At 54.0% G+C, this 15,699-nt stretch overlaps 1 protein-coding gene across 1 annotated transcript in view; it reads right to left on the reverse strand.

The window, feature by feature from the left end:
• Positions 1-15,699, reverse strand: part of CACNA1A (calcium voltage-gated channel subunit alpha1 A) — a 177,225-nt gene that overhangs the window by 73,737 nt on the left and 87,789 nt on the right. Inside the window, exons 9-17 of the mRNA XM_081091349.1 lie at positions 13,533-13,645; positions 12,213-12,325; positions 11,943-12,074; positions 11,577-11,649; positions 9,755-9,872; positions 9,569-9,636; positions 5,870-5,976; positions 3,844-4,065; positions 2,936-3,745 (exon numbers count right to left, since the gene is read on the reverse strand). Coding sequence (XP_080947475.1) covers positions 2,936-3,745; positions 3,844-4,065; positions 5,870-5,976; positions 9,569-9,636; positions 9,755-9,872; positions 11,577-11,649; positions 11,943-12,074; positions 12,213-12,325; positions 13,533-13,645 — 1,756 coding nt within the window. The remainder of the gene's footprint in view (positions 1-2,935; positions 3,746-3,843; positions 4,066-5,869; positions 5,977-9,568; positions 9,637-9,754; positions 9,873-11,576; positions 11,650-11,942; positions 12,075-12,212; positions 12,326-13,532; positions 13,646-15,699) is intronic.

The following is a 15,699-nucleotide window of genomic DNA, read 5'->3' on the forward strand; positions in this document are numbered from 1 at the left end:
AAATAATAGTAATAGCGAAAACTTATTGAGTATTGGCTACTACTAATAAAAATAGTTAACATCTAGCCCTGGCCGGTGTGGCTCAGTGGTTGGAGTGCCGGCTGGAGCACCAAAGGTTTGATTCCCAGTCAAGGTTGTGAGCCTGGGTTGCAGGTTCAGTCTCCGGCCCCATCAGGGTGCGTGTAGCAGACAACCAATCGATGTGTCTCTCTCTTGCATTGATGCTTCTTTCTCTCTCTCTCTCTCTCCCCCTTTTCTCCTTCCCTTCCTCCTTCCCTCCTTGCTTTTTCTCCTCCCTCTCTCTCTTCTACTCTTTCTAAAAATCAATGGAAAAAAATATCCGTGGGTAAAGATTAACAACAACAAAGTTAACATCTATTGAGTGCTTACAATATTCTTACTAATAACAGTTAACATTTACTGGACACTTATTATAAGCCAGGCAGTATTTAAAGCATTTTACCTGGTACATGTACTAACTCATTTGAACCTTATGTCTAGGAGGTAGGTACTGTACTTATCCCCCTTTGCAGATGGGGAAATACAGGCCCAGAGCGCGGGGGTGATATACTGCACGCCACTCAGCCAGGAAGTGATGGGGCAGGGAGTGACCTCCGGCTCCTGAGTCCTGGCCCTTTTTGCCATCAGGCTGTGCTCCCATTTTGCCCCTGTCATTCCGCCTCCTTCAAGAATGGGAGCAGGCATAATACTAAGGATATTTACAGTAATATTGGTAGCAATAATAATAACAACAGAAACAGCGATGCCTTGGTCCTTAATTACGCAGTCCTGTGCTAAATACTTTATTCCGCCTAAAATTACATTGCCTCGAGGGGACTCAAGGTCCTGCTGACCCACCCACCACTGTCCCTTCAAATCTGTTGTCTCTCCTCACCCTCCAAACGGCAAACTGGCAAACTGGCCTCCTGGTGCTTTGGTTTGGGACACTTTCCTTCCTTCTCCTGCATGCCCGTTCCCTGCAGTGACCCGACTGAACCCACAGCCCCAGCTTGGTCTACAGTCGGCACTTAGTAAACACTGAAGGAAGAATGAATGACCGCATAAGAGAAAGCCCGACAGTTAGCAGGAATGACTTGGAACAATGATCTCAGGGGGGTGTGGTGGAGATAGGTGGAGACCTAATGATATACTGATGGGGGTGGGGGGGGGGCTGTGGACATTTAGGAAGTGGGAAGCAGGTACACTAATATCTTACTATGTAGCCCTAGCCGGTTTGGCTCAGTGGATAGAGCGTTGGCCTGTGGACTGAAGGTTCCCAGGTTCAATTCGGGCCAAGGGCACATGCCGGGGTTGCAGGCTCGATCCCCAGTAGGGGGCCTGAGGGAGGCAGCCGATCAATGATTCTCTCATCACTGATGTTTCTACCTCGCTCTCCCTCTCCCTTCCTCTCTGAAATCAATAAAGAAATATATTAAAAAAAAATCTTACGATGTGCAGGGCAGTCCCACCTGGGGAAGAATTAGGCCGCCTCCTTCACAACGTTCATATGTCCCTCACACAGGTGAAACTCTGCTTGCAATGACCGGTGCCTTCAGTTTTAGTCTGACTGTGTTTCTCTATGAGCATAACGTATTTCTGCATGTTTTATACGTCGCATTTTCCCTGAATGCAACTACTGGGCACATTAGGGAAGGCTAGACTCTGAGGAGCTTCACACTGAGCTGCGAATCGTAGCAGACACCGGCCCGGAGGCCCTCCGTCTGGAACATCCCCACACCGATGGCAGTGCTCTGTTATGTAAGGTGTCCGCACAACCCAGTCAGCCGGCATTGGTGCCTGTTACCTTCCTGGTGACTTTGGACACAGTTGCCTGCCTCAGAGTCACGTCACGCTGTCCTCTAGACCAGCGGGCGCCAACCAGCGGGCCGTGGACACTGGTGGTCCGCGAGGTCCGAAAGGCTGGCAACCGCTGCTCTAGACTTCCTTACTTAAAGTGTGGTCCCCGGGCCCGGGAGCTCCTGAAATGCAGACTTTCAGGTTGCACTTGAAACCTGCTGTATGAGGACCTGTGTTTTAGCCAGATCCTTGGGGAGCCGTGCACACACCCGATTTGGAAAAGTGTTGGCCTGCTGTGTATGTCTTATAACAGACCTGCTTCAACGCAACTTTAAAAAATCAATATGACGCCGTAATGGTGATATCAAAGAAGACTTACAGGACATTAATTAATAAGAGAACAATGTCTGTTTCACCATGTACGTTGTTGGGCTGCCAGGTGTAGAATCCCTATAGACCTTCTAAGGAGCGTTACAAAACACTGTCATGAAAAAGAGGTGGCTGTTTCTGACTGGGTCAAGTGCTGGCCTGGGAGATGCTTTCAAAAGCCTTGAGCCCTGCCCCCCGCCCCCCTTACCCCCTTCAGTGATGAGGGCCCAGAGTGGCTTTTCAAATCCCCCCAGGAATAGCGCCAGGTACAAAGACGGCTGTCTCAGTAACAGCTAACGTGGACCAAGCACGGTGTCAGTGGCACGTTCAGCCCTGTGCATGTATCACCTCATTTAATCCCAGCGATGACCCACTATGCCACTGTAGGTCTCACTGTGCCATTTTACAGATTGAGGAAACTGAGGCCGACTAGAGAAGTCACTTATCCAAGGTCGCACAGCAAGCACAAGAAAGAGCCCTGTAGCTCAGGGAGCGTTGCTGTGGTTTCCTTGAGATGCCTGAGGCCATGAGGATCTGCCTGCAGCCTCTGGCATGAGATGGCCTGGGTTCAAGGGCGCTTACTAGATGTGTGACCTTGGGCAGGTTGCTCCGCCTCTGCGTCCCCCTCTGGGAATCGGGGTGCTGACAGTGGGATCGATCTCAGGGGGTGGCTGAGAAGACTGAGCTGCTCAGAGGAGTGCCAGGCACACAGTGACTGTTATTATTACGACTGTGGTCACTGACCATTTCTCAGGTGGCTTCTACTTACTTCCTCCTCCGGTGCCTGCGCTCTTTGTCCTCCCTCCGCGTGTCCATGTCATACGTGGCTGGAGGGCCATGCCGGTGCCGCCGCCTCCGCTCGCCGCCATCAGCAGCCTCGCCCTCGCCCTCACCGCCCCGGGCGGGCCGGCTGCCCTCACGGTGCCGGGATCTCCGCTCAGCCTTGTCCTCTGGGGCCTCCTCGCCGGGCCGGCGATGGGCCCGGTGCCTGCGGGGCTCCCCGTCAGCTCCGGTGCGTGGGGACCCGCTGCGGCTCTCTCGGCTGGCCCCCGGCCGGTGCGTGTGCCTCCGGTGGGGGTCCCCGGCCTTGGCCCGCTCAGCCTCCCCCTCCCAGAACCCCGGCGGCTCCAGCCCGCCCTCCCGGGTGTGGGGGTCCGACTCTCTGCCATAAGGACCCTCCCGGCTCAGCTCGGCCTCCTGGCTGCCAGCCCAGGGCCGCCGGGCGTCCAGGCCCACGGAGCCGCTGGGGTCCCGGGCCCGGTCATGGTAGCGCGCCTGTTTCCGGAGGAAGTCCTCGGCCCGCTGCTGGCCCAGGCGCTGGTCGACCGTGGGCTCGGCGGCCCGGCTCTTGTTGGTGTTGTTGTTGCGGTTCTCCTGGGGGTCCACCACCAGCGGCCGGTCCAGGTGGGTCTTCATCTCGGGCCGCAGGTGCCGGGCGAAGGTGGCTTTCCAGCGCTCGTCGGGGTCCATCTCGTTGTACAGGGCCTCCCGGCTGGCCAGCAGGTTCTGTTTGCGCATCTCGCTGGTCCGCTGCTCCCACACGGACTTGACCGGCTTCTGGTTCTTCTGCTGCTCTTTCCTGCAAGGGGAGGGTGCGAGGATTAGACCACCGTGCCTGCATGGAGCACTGAACTTACGGCAGACTTGACCAACACGGGTCTCTTGTCTCAGGTGGGCATCTCGGCCCAGGTGGGCATCTCGGCCCAGGTGGGCATCTCGGCCCGGGTAGGTGTCTCAACTGTGGAAAATGCAACCTGGCTGGACATCTTGGCTTTACAGGTACCTTGGCCCAGGTGGGCATCTCGGCCCAGGTGGGCATCTCGGCCCAGGTGGGCATCTCGGCCCAGGTGGGCATCTCGGCCCAGGTACACAATGGAAATCTCCACCCGGCTGGGCATTCTGGTTGATGGGGGTCTCAGCCCAGGGGGGTGCCCCCATTGTCCTCTTTATGTTAGAGCACATGACTCCCTGGAGGCAGTCTGGATATTCCACATATTTTAACTTCTGACACAGCCAATCATAATGGACACTGGCCTGGAGCAGATCTGGAGGCCCCGCGCTGCCGGCCACCCTGCAGTTCGGGTCATAGGAGGTCTAGGACAGTGGTCGGCAAACTGCGGCTCGCGAGCCACATGCGGCTCTTTGGCCCCTTGAGTGTGGCTCTTCCACAAAATACCACGTGCGGGCGCGCAGGTACAGTGCGATTGAAACTTCATGGCCCATGCGCAGAAGTCGGTATTTTGTGGAAGAGCCACACTCAAGGGGCCAAAGGGCTGCATGTGGCTCGCGAGCCGCAGTTTGCCGACCACTGGTCTAGGAGTCCCAGGAGAGCCAGAGGGGGCCCTTAGAAGCCAATGGCAGGTGCCTATTTACGCACTGGGGCAAAGCAGCCTGCAGGAGAGCTTTCTACAGACCCTGGCCTTCCATGGCTGCCTGAGCATGAATCTTCCGGGCTGCCCATTCCTTCTACTTGGGGAAAGAAAGCTTCCTTCCCATTGTCCCATGATGCATTGCCCCACAGTGTGCAGAATCCCCAGGACACCCCACAAAGGCACAATTAAGAATATTGGTGTCAACAAATCTCCCTTCCATCAAGACACCTTCGTTCTCACCACCTGTGACCCACCAGCAAACTCTGCCCACTCTCTCTACTGTCACGATCTGTCTAGAACTCAGCTGTATCCATCGCCTCCTCAGCCACCACTACCTCCTGCATGGACCAGTGCAGTCATCTCCAACCTGGTTTCCTGGTTCCAGCCTTCACCCCGTCTGTTCCCCTGACAGCCGCCAGATGGCGCCTGTGAGCTCCTGAGTCAGATCCTGTCCTTCTGCTCAAGAACCTTCCATGGCTCCCTCGTAACTCCCAACAAAGTCCTCCCCAAGGTTCACGAGGTCCTGATGATCTGCCCCTGATCCCCCATGACTCCTCCCTCCTTTGGCCCTTGTTACCTTCTCTGTGAAGCCTTTCCTGACAACTATATTTAAAAATCCCGACAGTGGGAAGGCTGGGGAGGGTAGGGGGGGCAGGAAGGGGGGGGGGCGGTAAGAGATAAAAATTAAAATAAAATAAAAATCCCAACTCTCTCCACTCCTAGCACTCGCTATACAGTTAATGCCTTGTTAATGCTCTATCTCCGGCAGCTAGAACAGTTCCTGGCACATAGTAAGTAGGTGCTTATCGTATATAACAAAAGCCTAATATGCTAAGTGTCCAGTCGTCTGTTCAACCAATCAAAGCGCAATATGCTAATGATATGCTAAGGCCACTCAACCGCTCGCTATGATGTGCACTGACCACCAGGGGCAGACGCTTGGATCGGTAGGTTAGCTTGCTGCTGGGGTCCCGCTGATTGGGACTGAGCGAGTTGGGTTGGACACGCCCTGGATCCCTCCCGCGGCCCCTCCCCAGCTGGCCAACCTCCCGTGTCCCTCTCCAGCCCTGATCATGCACCAGTGGGGTCCCTCACCTGGCCTGCGCCCTCTCACATCTGGGCTGAGGGACCCCCCCTCCTCCAATGCCTGAATTTCATGCACCAGGCCTCTAATTAATATATATTGTGCAAAAATGGGTGGGAGGGCAGAAATACCTCTTCCTAAAGCTCCACCCTGTCAAGGACCGATTCTTGCCCCCAAACCCTTGACTGGGAGGGTGCAGAGGCCGAGGAGCCTGGAGAGCATGCCAGCCAGAGCTGGGGGCACTTACATAGCTATGGACAAGTTGGCCGCGGACAGAGGACTCACTTCTGCCACCTCCTTGGCTTTCTGGAGGGCGAGTTTCTGGTTGGCTGCCTCTTCTTCTTCTTGTTCATCCTAAAAGGCACAGGGGATCCCTGTTTACAAAACACGAACGGGGCCTCGGGGCCTCCTCTCCGACCCTATTGCTAATCACGGACGACTTTGGAAATATTTACAAACAGGTTTGGCCTTGGTTTCCACCAATCAGAGCCAAGGTCTGACAACAGGAACAGATGCCTAGTGCCGGTTAAGTGTACTGCTGTCCCCTATAGGTACACGTCAGATACCTAGCCATTATTAACCCTATGTTAGCACACAGCCAGAAGGAAAGAAAAAGATTCCCTCCCCTTTCACAGTGGAGATTTTTCTGCACCGTCTCAAGGAGCCGGAAATTAATGCAAAGATTTTCCTCTCACTCTAATTTCCAGGCCACTTAAGCTTCCTGAACCGAGACTGGAAACACACATAACAACACTGACTAGTCCCCACGTGCAGAAAAATCTGGCATCCCAGGGCCCATCGCATACACTGCCAACAGCCTCCGGAGGGAAATCAGGGGAGCAGCTTATATGCTCAGCCGGTCAGGTTCAAAAAGGAGGAGAATGGGGAAGAATGTTTTCATTTTTTTTAAATCTTCACCCAAGACTATTTTCCATTGATTTTTAGAGAATGAAAGAGAGAGGGAAAGACAGAGAAATATCGATGTGAGAGAAACACATTGATTGGGTGCTCCTTGTACATGCCCCGACCAGGGCCTGGGCTGGGGAGGATCCTGCCACCAAGTACATGCCCTGGACCAGAATCGAACCTGGGACCCTTCAGTCTGCAGGCTGACGCTCTATCCACTGAGCCAAACCCGCTAGGGCTGGGGGAAGATGTTTTAAAAATACGTAAGAAAAAGATGTTTGGGGGCCTTAAATCCTTCTTCAGCCTTCATGCAGGGCCTCACTCGTAAAACCGAAAAGCCAACAAAGAAAAAGCAACAGGAAAGAAATGGCCAGAGATGAACCCAATAGGAAAAGTCATGTGATCCCTGGGGCAAGAAGCAATCTTACCACCTCAGAAATGGTCAGGTCAGGGCACTGTGTCAGTGACAACACAGAGGAGGGACCCAGCCGGACCCCCGGCTCTCACAAGGCCTCCTGCCTCCTGGCACCACACCCAGCGTTTCTCAGAGCCAGGACCGCGGACCACCTACCTCAGAAACACTGCAAATACAGTTTCCCAGGCCCCGCAAGCACCTGGGCTGGGTCTACCTGCATCCTCAACAAGCTCCCAGGTGAGTATGAGACACGCTCATGTTTAAGCACCAGTGCGTGCGGCCATGAGCACACATTCTAGACCTACTTGGACTCACATCTCGGTTCTACTACTTACTGCTGCGTGACCTTGGGCAGGTCACTGACCCTCTCCACGCCTCATCATCCTCATTCGAAATTTCAGCTCTCTCTTTCTCTACTTCACTTTCTTCCTTGGCACTTAGCGCCATCTGACAATTTTATCCCTTGTCTGTCTCTCTCACTCAAATATCAGCGCCGCGAGGGCAGGGACTTCTGTGTATTTTGTGTATGGCTGTGTCCCTGGTTCCTGGACCAGGCCTTGCTCACAGCAGGTCCTCAATAAATGCTTCTGAATGAGTGACAAAAGCCGTAAAGCGGGGATGTGAGAAGGTACCTCCCGGGGTTTCTGTGCAGATTAAATGAGCTAAAAACATATCAGGGGCTTGTGGGGTGCCTGCCACATGTTAAATGCTAAGATATGCTTATGGAATAAATGAAGAATGTGGGTCTGGAGGAGAATGTCCGCACCTCACAGGCGAGGAGCTTGCCTTTCTCCCTCCCCTCTGCCCCCGCTCCTGGCGTCCCCTCTCCGCAATGACTTGGATGAGCTCACGGCTGGATCGGTCCCCAGAGCAGCCATGCCAGCCGGCTCCACGGTGGCCAGGCCCATGGCCGTGTGTTTCGGGGGGTGGAGACTTCCGACCCCCCCCGCCCCCCCCCAGTCGGAGCTGGGCCTGGGAAACTCTCTCTCCCTCCTGCCAGGCTCGGCAGATGGAGGGTTGGCAACGTCTGCTCAGTTTGGTTCCGTTCCATGAACACATCCTGAACACCTCGAGGCTCTGGGGCCACAAAGCCGTGGGACGCCCAGGCCTGGCCCTCCTGGGCTGGGAGGAAGACTCTGCACACGTTCTCTCCATATGACGGGGCTGCTGGTGAGGAGTTAGGGCAGACGCTGTAGCTCCTAAAAGCCTTTGTTCCTGGCTCGCCCCCTCTCAAACTGCCAGAAGGTACTCAGCTTGCCTCGTGCAGTGCACAGCCAGCCCCGAGGCCCTGCTGTGGGCATTCCCAGGGGTGTGAGCGGTGTCACTGAGAGCAGCGTTGCTTCCTCTGGCCTGTGTGAGGCGGGCCCCAAAGGGGGCATCCGGCACCCGGGGCTGCCCAGATGATTCATTATCGCTGACCACGAATAAAACCGGGCTTCTCCTCACCTGGAAGGCTCTCACCCCAACCTCCCAAATTCTCTTTTGACCTCCTGTCTTCTGCTCTTTGAGGGGTCACTTCTCTACTTGTTCAGTTCCTCACGATGTGGCAATGCCCCTTAGCCTTTCTGGGTCTCACTTTCCTCATCTGTGAAATGGGGAGAACAGTCACTCCCCATCTGTTACGTTGGTTGGTGCCCAGCATTAAAGGGCCATTAGACCTTTCTGTGGTTATTACTTTTATCATTACCTGCCCAGCTGGACTCAAATGAAAGGAGCAGGGTATGTGAATCAAGAACGTGGGTTCTGGAGCTTGCCGGGTCCGGGTTCAAATCCCAGCCTTCCCTTACTGGGTCTATAAAATGAGAGCTCGAGGCCCAGGGCCTGGCTCCTGCCCAGTGACTGCCAGAGGCTCCTATATGGAGCACTTGATTGTACCAAGAACTGTGCCAAGCACCTGACACGCACAGGGTGGTGCCATGAACAGTAGGAGCTCTTTTCTTGCCAGCTGGGGCTGGTGACTTTGTTTTTCTGAGCCTCAATTTCTCTTTCTGCAAAAAGGCAATAACAGCAATGCCTGGCACCATGACTATCAGAGAGAAAAACTGCGATTGGCTGCCTCCTGCATGCCCCCTACTGGGGATTAAGCCTGCAACCTGGGCATGTGCCTGGACCAGGAATCGAACCAGTAACCTGTGAGGGCCTGGGACAATGCCCAACCAACTGAGCCACATCATCCAGGGCCAGAATCCTTTATTGCTACCAGTCAGCGGTGAGGTCCGGCCAGCTCCCAAGCTCACGGGGATGGACATCAAGCCCCAAGACCCCGTGTGGGTTATTCTCCACCTGGCCTGTCCTTTCAGGTCTAGAGTGAGTGCCCTCGAGCCTGGGGCTGCATCATCTCTTGGAGGTCCTCTGACACTGCCCGCTGCCTGTCCACGGGTACGCGGTGGAGTTTGCCATCTGTTTCCTGTAACCCAGTGCCTCACCCCCTCCCACCTCCTTTGCTGTAGAATCCACTTAACTAGGGACAGTCTGCTTGAGGGGGAGGAGGTGCCTTCTCCCTGGCACGGTGCCGCCAGGGCAAAAGCTCTGACCCTGTCCCCGTCCCCACATGCCCAGCACGGCCCCTATCTGTCACGAACGGGTGGCAACTTTGCCAGAGAAACATTCTCCCACCCACGGCACCTTGGTGAGCTCCTGGGCGTTGGCCAAATTATCCACCGCGATGGCCAAGAACACATTCAGGAGGGTGTCTGCGGACGCCAGAGTCAGGGAAAGCAACGCCGCTGGGACCCTGGGCATCGGGGTCTCCCGGTCCCCTCCCGCGCGCCCCCATCCAGGCGTGTGCCCCCGCGCCCCCGCGGAGGATACAGTTCCCGAAGAGTGTCAGCACGATGAAGTAGATGGAGAACACCATGCCGCCTTGCACGCCGCCCTGAGATTTGATGCCATCGTACATGACTTCGTTCCAGTCCTCGCCTGTCAGGATCTGAAAGGGAGGGAGGAGCACACAGCCAACCCCCCTCTCAGCCACGGGCCCCTCGGAGACGCAGCTGTGGGGCCCAAACCTGCCTGGCCCCGCAGTGAAGGGCTCTCAGCCCAGCTTCTAGGAGGAGGGGACCCTGGGGAAGTCACCAACCTCTGTAACTGTCTTCCCTGAGGTAATAAGGGGGTTTGAGAGGGACCGAGCCGTGTCCCCTAAAATAATACGTTGAAGCTCTAAGCCTTCATGAGATGGTATTTGGAAAAGGTAGGTCATTAAGGTTAATGAGGCCATGAGGGTGGGGCCCTCATGATGAGGTTAGTGCCTTTGTAAGAAGAGATACCGCAGAGCTTGGGCATCCTCTGCGTCTCGCTCGCTCTCTCCCCACATGTGAGGACACATCGAGAAGACCCGCCTGCTGGCCAGGAAAAGAGTCCTCACCGGGAACCACCCCTGCGGACACCCTGACCATGACTTTTAGCCTCCAGAAGTGTGAGAAATCAGTTTCTGTTAAGTAACATCTTCACTGGTCCTCTGGCGGCTGTGCCTGGGCAGGCGGGTGCTGGTGGCCAGAGCAGGCTTTGCCAGCAGGTGCTGGCAGCAGAAACTGGGCTGATGCTTATGGAGTGACTGAGAGGAAGGTAGGTGGTGCCCACGTCCTTGGTAAAACAATGCCACTCGCCCCCTTCCTGATATTTCCATGAGGATCAAGTAAATGTGAAAGAACTCCAGACACGCTAAGCTGTTCACCACGCAGGGCTTCTCGGCCTCGGCACTGCTGGCCTTCGGGACCGGGTCGTTCTCTGTGCTGGGGCACCCTGTGCTGTGGGTGTTGAGCAGCAGCCCTGGCCTCCTCCCACCAGGTGCCAGTGACACCCACTCCCCCATTTGGGGTTACAACCCAAACTGTTTCCAGATACTTCCGAGTGGCACGGGGGCCAGAGCTGCTCCTGGGCCAGGACCCTGTGCCGAGGACCTGTGGGTGGTGGTGACTACGATTGAATCATTAATGTGAGGGGTCAGAACTCTGCAACATGGGGTCCTCTTTCCAACCCCCATCTCGGGGTCTTATTTAGAAGCCACTCTCCCAGAAGGGGGGAGCGAAGTCCCACTTTCCATAACCGTCTGTCCTCCAAAGAGACAGAACCCACTGGAAAGGCTCCGGAGGTCCCAGCGGGGCCGCCCCAGTCCTCAGATCATGCGCCCACATGGGCACAGACGCCGGTTGGGGGAGACCGCCCAGGGTCAGTGTCTCTGCTCTGGAACAGGGGAGGGGTGTCTTGCAGTTCTGGGAGAGGGCGGGTATGTCTTTTCTGTATTCTGATGCTCTGACATCTGGGCCTTGCCTACCCTGGAGAGAGTCAGGCTGGCTAACTCCTAGGGATAGTGAACGACTGGCCCCCAAACATACTTTTCAAATACAAACCAGGGCCCACACTTCCACCACCTCCCCCATCAGGCTCTCACCCCCCAGGCCAGCATTCTCTGTCCGAATCACTCCAGGGCCAGGTACCAGACCACTGGTCAGCATCTACGCCCCAGAGCCCGCAGAAATTATACAAACGAGCCAATCCTCAACCGGCTCATCCTCCCCGACTCCTCCTGGGGAAACCCCAATAAAGGCTCCTGCCCACGTTCCTCCTCCCTCTGCTCTGGGTTCTGGTGCTCTCCTGTGGCCCTGCATGGCGCGGGGCTGGGTTAGGGTTGTACCTGAAACACCGTCATTATTGCTGCTGGAAAAGTGTCGAAGTTGGTAGGAGGAGTCCCTTCATCGAAATTAAACCTGTGGGGGAAACGCAGACATTTCCCGTTGGCCCTGCCCCAGGTGTTGTGAGGGCGTAGTTTAGCATCTTGTTTCCAGGGCAACATCTTCACGTCTCCGTCCCCCAGAAGGACATCTGAGTGGGACCCAGGGCCCTGCCTGTCTGGGTGCGTGCACAGGGCGTCCGGGCCACGAGAAGGGCAGTCGGCGTGAGGACGGTCTCTGGAGGCACTGAGTTTGGCGTGTGGGGGCTGAAGGGGTCCCTGGGTCAGACCCCAGAGAAGCAGAAGTCGGAGAAGTTGCTGAGCACTTACTGGCCGCCAAAGAGCTGCATTCCTAAAAGGGCAAAGACGACGATAAACAGGAAAAGGAGGAACAACAGGCTGATGATGGATTTCATGGAGTTGAGAAGAGACACGACCAGATTCCTGAGAGACGCCCAGTACCTGCCAACAGAGGCCGGGGGTGGGGGTGGGCGTTAGGCTGGGCCTGGGTGGCGGCCGCTGAGCCCACCTTCCCAACATGCTGGAGGTGCCCCGTCCCTCCTGGCCCCAATAACCATCCCCCCCCCGCCAAAGACTTACTTTGTGACTTTGAAAATACGCAATAACCTGAGGGCTCGTAACACGCTGATTCCAAAGGATGTACCAGGTTTTATGACGGCCCAGATGACCTCAAAGATGCTCCCGATGATAACCTAGGACACAGGATCGGCTCTGGTGCCCAGAGTCTTTGCAAACACAGCCTGGGCCCGAACGTTGCAGGAACCCAACCCAACTCCCACCTTCAAACGCCAGCAGGGTGCCGCGCTCAGACCCCTCTCGTCCCTTCTCTGTTTTTATTTATTAAGAGCTGGTGTGAGCACAGAATTCCAGAAACACCTAATTACAGAGAGAGTGCCTGTGTAGCTACCACCCATGTAAGAAACAGGACATGTCAGCACCCTGGGAGCCTCTGGGGACCCCTCAGACTTAACCACTGTCCTGAATTCTGTAACAACTATTTCCTAGATTTAAAAAAGGTTGAGGTGAAATTCGCAGCACATAAAATTAACCATTTTAAGGGCACAATTCAGTGGCAACATTCATTTGCAATGTTGTATGATCATCATCTCTATCTAGTTCCAGAATATTTCTGTCACCCTCAAAGCAGACCATGTCCCTACGTGCAGTCACTCTCCATCCCCTCCCCCAGCCCCTGGCAGCCACGGATCTGCTTCCTGTCTGTGGATTTGCTGCTTCTGCACATTCCGTGTAGATGGCATGATGCCGTACGCGATCTTCTGTGTCCAGCTTATCGTTATTCCGCTCATCATAATGTTTCTGAGGTCTTGCCTTTTTAAAGTATTCGAGTATCACCGTTAACCAATACAGCTTAGTTTTGTCCACCTGAACTCTGATGAGCAGAACAGCACACGCGGTATGGTCTGCGTTTGTCACTGTCTGCCTCCTTTTGTGCAGTATCGTCAAGCCGATGGGTGCAGGTGTGGTGGGCGGCCTTTCATTGCTGCAGAGAATTCCATTACATGGATACGCCGCCACCTATCTATTCTACTGCAAAGAGATATTTGGGTCATTTGGTTCGGGACTACCGTAAGCAAGGCCGCTCAGATCATTCTTGTATGTGTCTCCCGGGCACGAGTTTCTCGAGGGTGAATCCCTAGCCCTGGCCAGGTCACCCCCACTTTCCAAAGAGGGTCCACATATTGGCTCTCCCACAGGCAGTGGCTGACAGCGCTGGGTGCCTGCATCCAATGTTTGAGCTGGTCCTCGCATTCCTATTGCATTCAGCTGAGCCTCTCCTACCCAGGGGGACCCTGCTCCCCCTTTCTGGTATCCCCAACCATCAGCTTCATGCTGGGTAAGAGTCGCAGAAATAAACTCCATGGAAACCAGGGCACTTACCCCACAGTCAAAGCAGTTGAAGGAAGAGTGGAAATAAGGCCGTGTTCCAAGCCCGTACATTTTTATAAACATTTCGGACATAAAGAGTCCTAAGAAAATGAATTCTGCATAGTCTACAAGGGCGAGGGGGAAACAGAGAGAAGGTTAGTGCTGTTGAGGGGGTTACCACGTCTGACTTTCCTGTTAATCCCAATCCTGTCCCTTGCCTGGCCTGGCAGAAAGGGAGAGAGAGGATGGTCTTTAGTGGCCTTGGCTAAAGGTTATTCGAGGCTTCCTTCCCACGAAACTCAGTTTCCCCTCTGCTAATGGGGAGGAGTGACAATTATTCCCCGCCCCCAACCAACCCAAGGCCAATCTTAAGAGGAGCAAGATAAACTTCAAGGGGTCATCATCTTTCAGTTGTTACTTTGGTTCGATGAGAAGGGCTGGATGTAGATTACTGCCAAAACCTTAGGTTTTGTGTTGAGTGGTGGGTTCCTGGGAGCTTACTACATTTTAAAAACTAACAAACAAATCAGTGAATGAACTAACTAACTGGCTAACTAAGAACTAACTGGCTAACTAACAAAATAACAATGGCCAGTCCTATGATGCCAGTGTGTCCTAATCTAAAAATTGTGATTAATCCACTTTTTCCCCCCCTTTGTTAATGCTCGTGGAAGGATATTTTTTTCCATTGATTTTTAGAGAGAGTGTAAGGGAGTGCAGGACGGAGGGGGAAGGGAGAGAGAGAAAGAGAGAAACATCAATGTGAGAGAGACACGCCCATCGGTTGCCTCCCACACATGCCCCAACCAGGGCCAGGGATGGAACGTTTAACCCAGGTACGCGCCCTTGACTGGGAATCAAGCCAGTGCCCTTTGGTGCTCGGACCGATGCTCTAACCACTGAGAACACCACCCAGGGCTGATGCACCCACTTTTATATGCCTGAGCTCCAAAGGAAAAATAGAAACAGAAATCATAACGGTGTCCTATTTGCAAGTCCCTTGTGTCAGGGATGGAGTTGGAGCATCACAGGGAACCAATCTAAGGCACAGTTTTTCTTCCAACTTGGAAAACCTCTCTGATGCCCCCTGGAAGTCCGGTCTTGCTGACGTCTAAAAGTCTTGAGCAAGAATTTTGTTGAAAGCCTTTTGTTCTTGCATGAGAAAGCATAACAGTGCAAATGCCTCTGGGAGAGACAACACAATTTTTTTTGCAAAGAATTGTCTAACATGAGGTCTTTTTCTGAGAGGGCTTGTTAGGGGGGCAGGGAGGGCACAGGTACTCACTAATGGATGGGAGAGAGAGATAAGGAGGACTTCTGAGGGGAACAAAGCATACAGAAAGGGAAGATAGAGGACTCATACTTCCAAGAATTTCAATTTGGGTCACAAAGCTAATGTTGTTTGAAAGTCAAGGATGCTTGTTATATTATCCTTTGAAGAGATGGCCTGAACTGACTGTCAAGGTCCTGCCCACTCATTCCTATCAAAACATTCCCTTCGTTTCTAGGACTCCAGAGAGCTCCCAGTGTCGGAGGGGAATTTTAGGGTCTCCAGCACCTCCAGGACCGAAATGTCAGGGAGGGAAATCTGTCTATAACATCTGGTGCATTCCAAGAACCACCAGAGTTTCCAAGAAGCTTGTTCCCCAGTTACCATGGAAACAGGGAATCCAGTGATGCACAGAACCTGAGAGAATTGTCCATGGCATTGGTGGGTCTGGAAGAAACCTCTTCCACCAAGTACAGACGAGGAATTTGAGACTCAGAGAAACTCATAGACTTCACTGATTCTAAGACATACATTTTTTGGTCACATTCTGACATTTCTGGAATTGGAGTGTATATGAAAATCGGCATGGCGTAGTTTAAACGGCAGTTTTGTTTTCTTTTTTAGTGGCACATAAACTGAGAGTGCCTTCTAATGGAAGACGCCTGCAATTAATGGATATGTTAATGCCTCGTTCAGGTCACAGGGCAAAGTAGGGGCAGGCATTGAGGGCCACGGCCACCTGGTGGCCAGGACAGGGATCTGTTATCAGACACAGCTTGGAGTCTGAGTTCAAATCTCGACTTCATCATGAACTAGCTGTGTGACCTTAAGAAAATTACTTAACTTCTCTGTGTCTCACTTTTCGCAACTGGGGATAATTAAAGGACCTTGACAGACACAGAGGCCCAG

Source organism: Myotis nattereri (assembly GCF_964212035.1).
Source record: "Myotis nattereri genome assembly, chromosome: 5".
Lineage (NCBI taxonomy): Eukaryota > Metazoa > Chordata > Mammalia > Chiroptera > Vespertilionidae > Myotis > Myotis nattereri.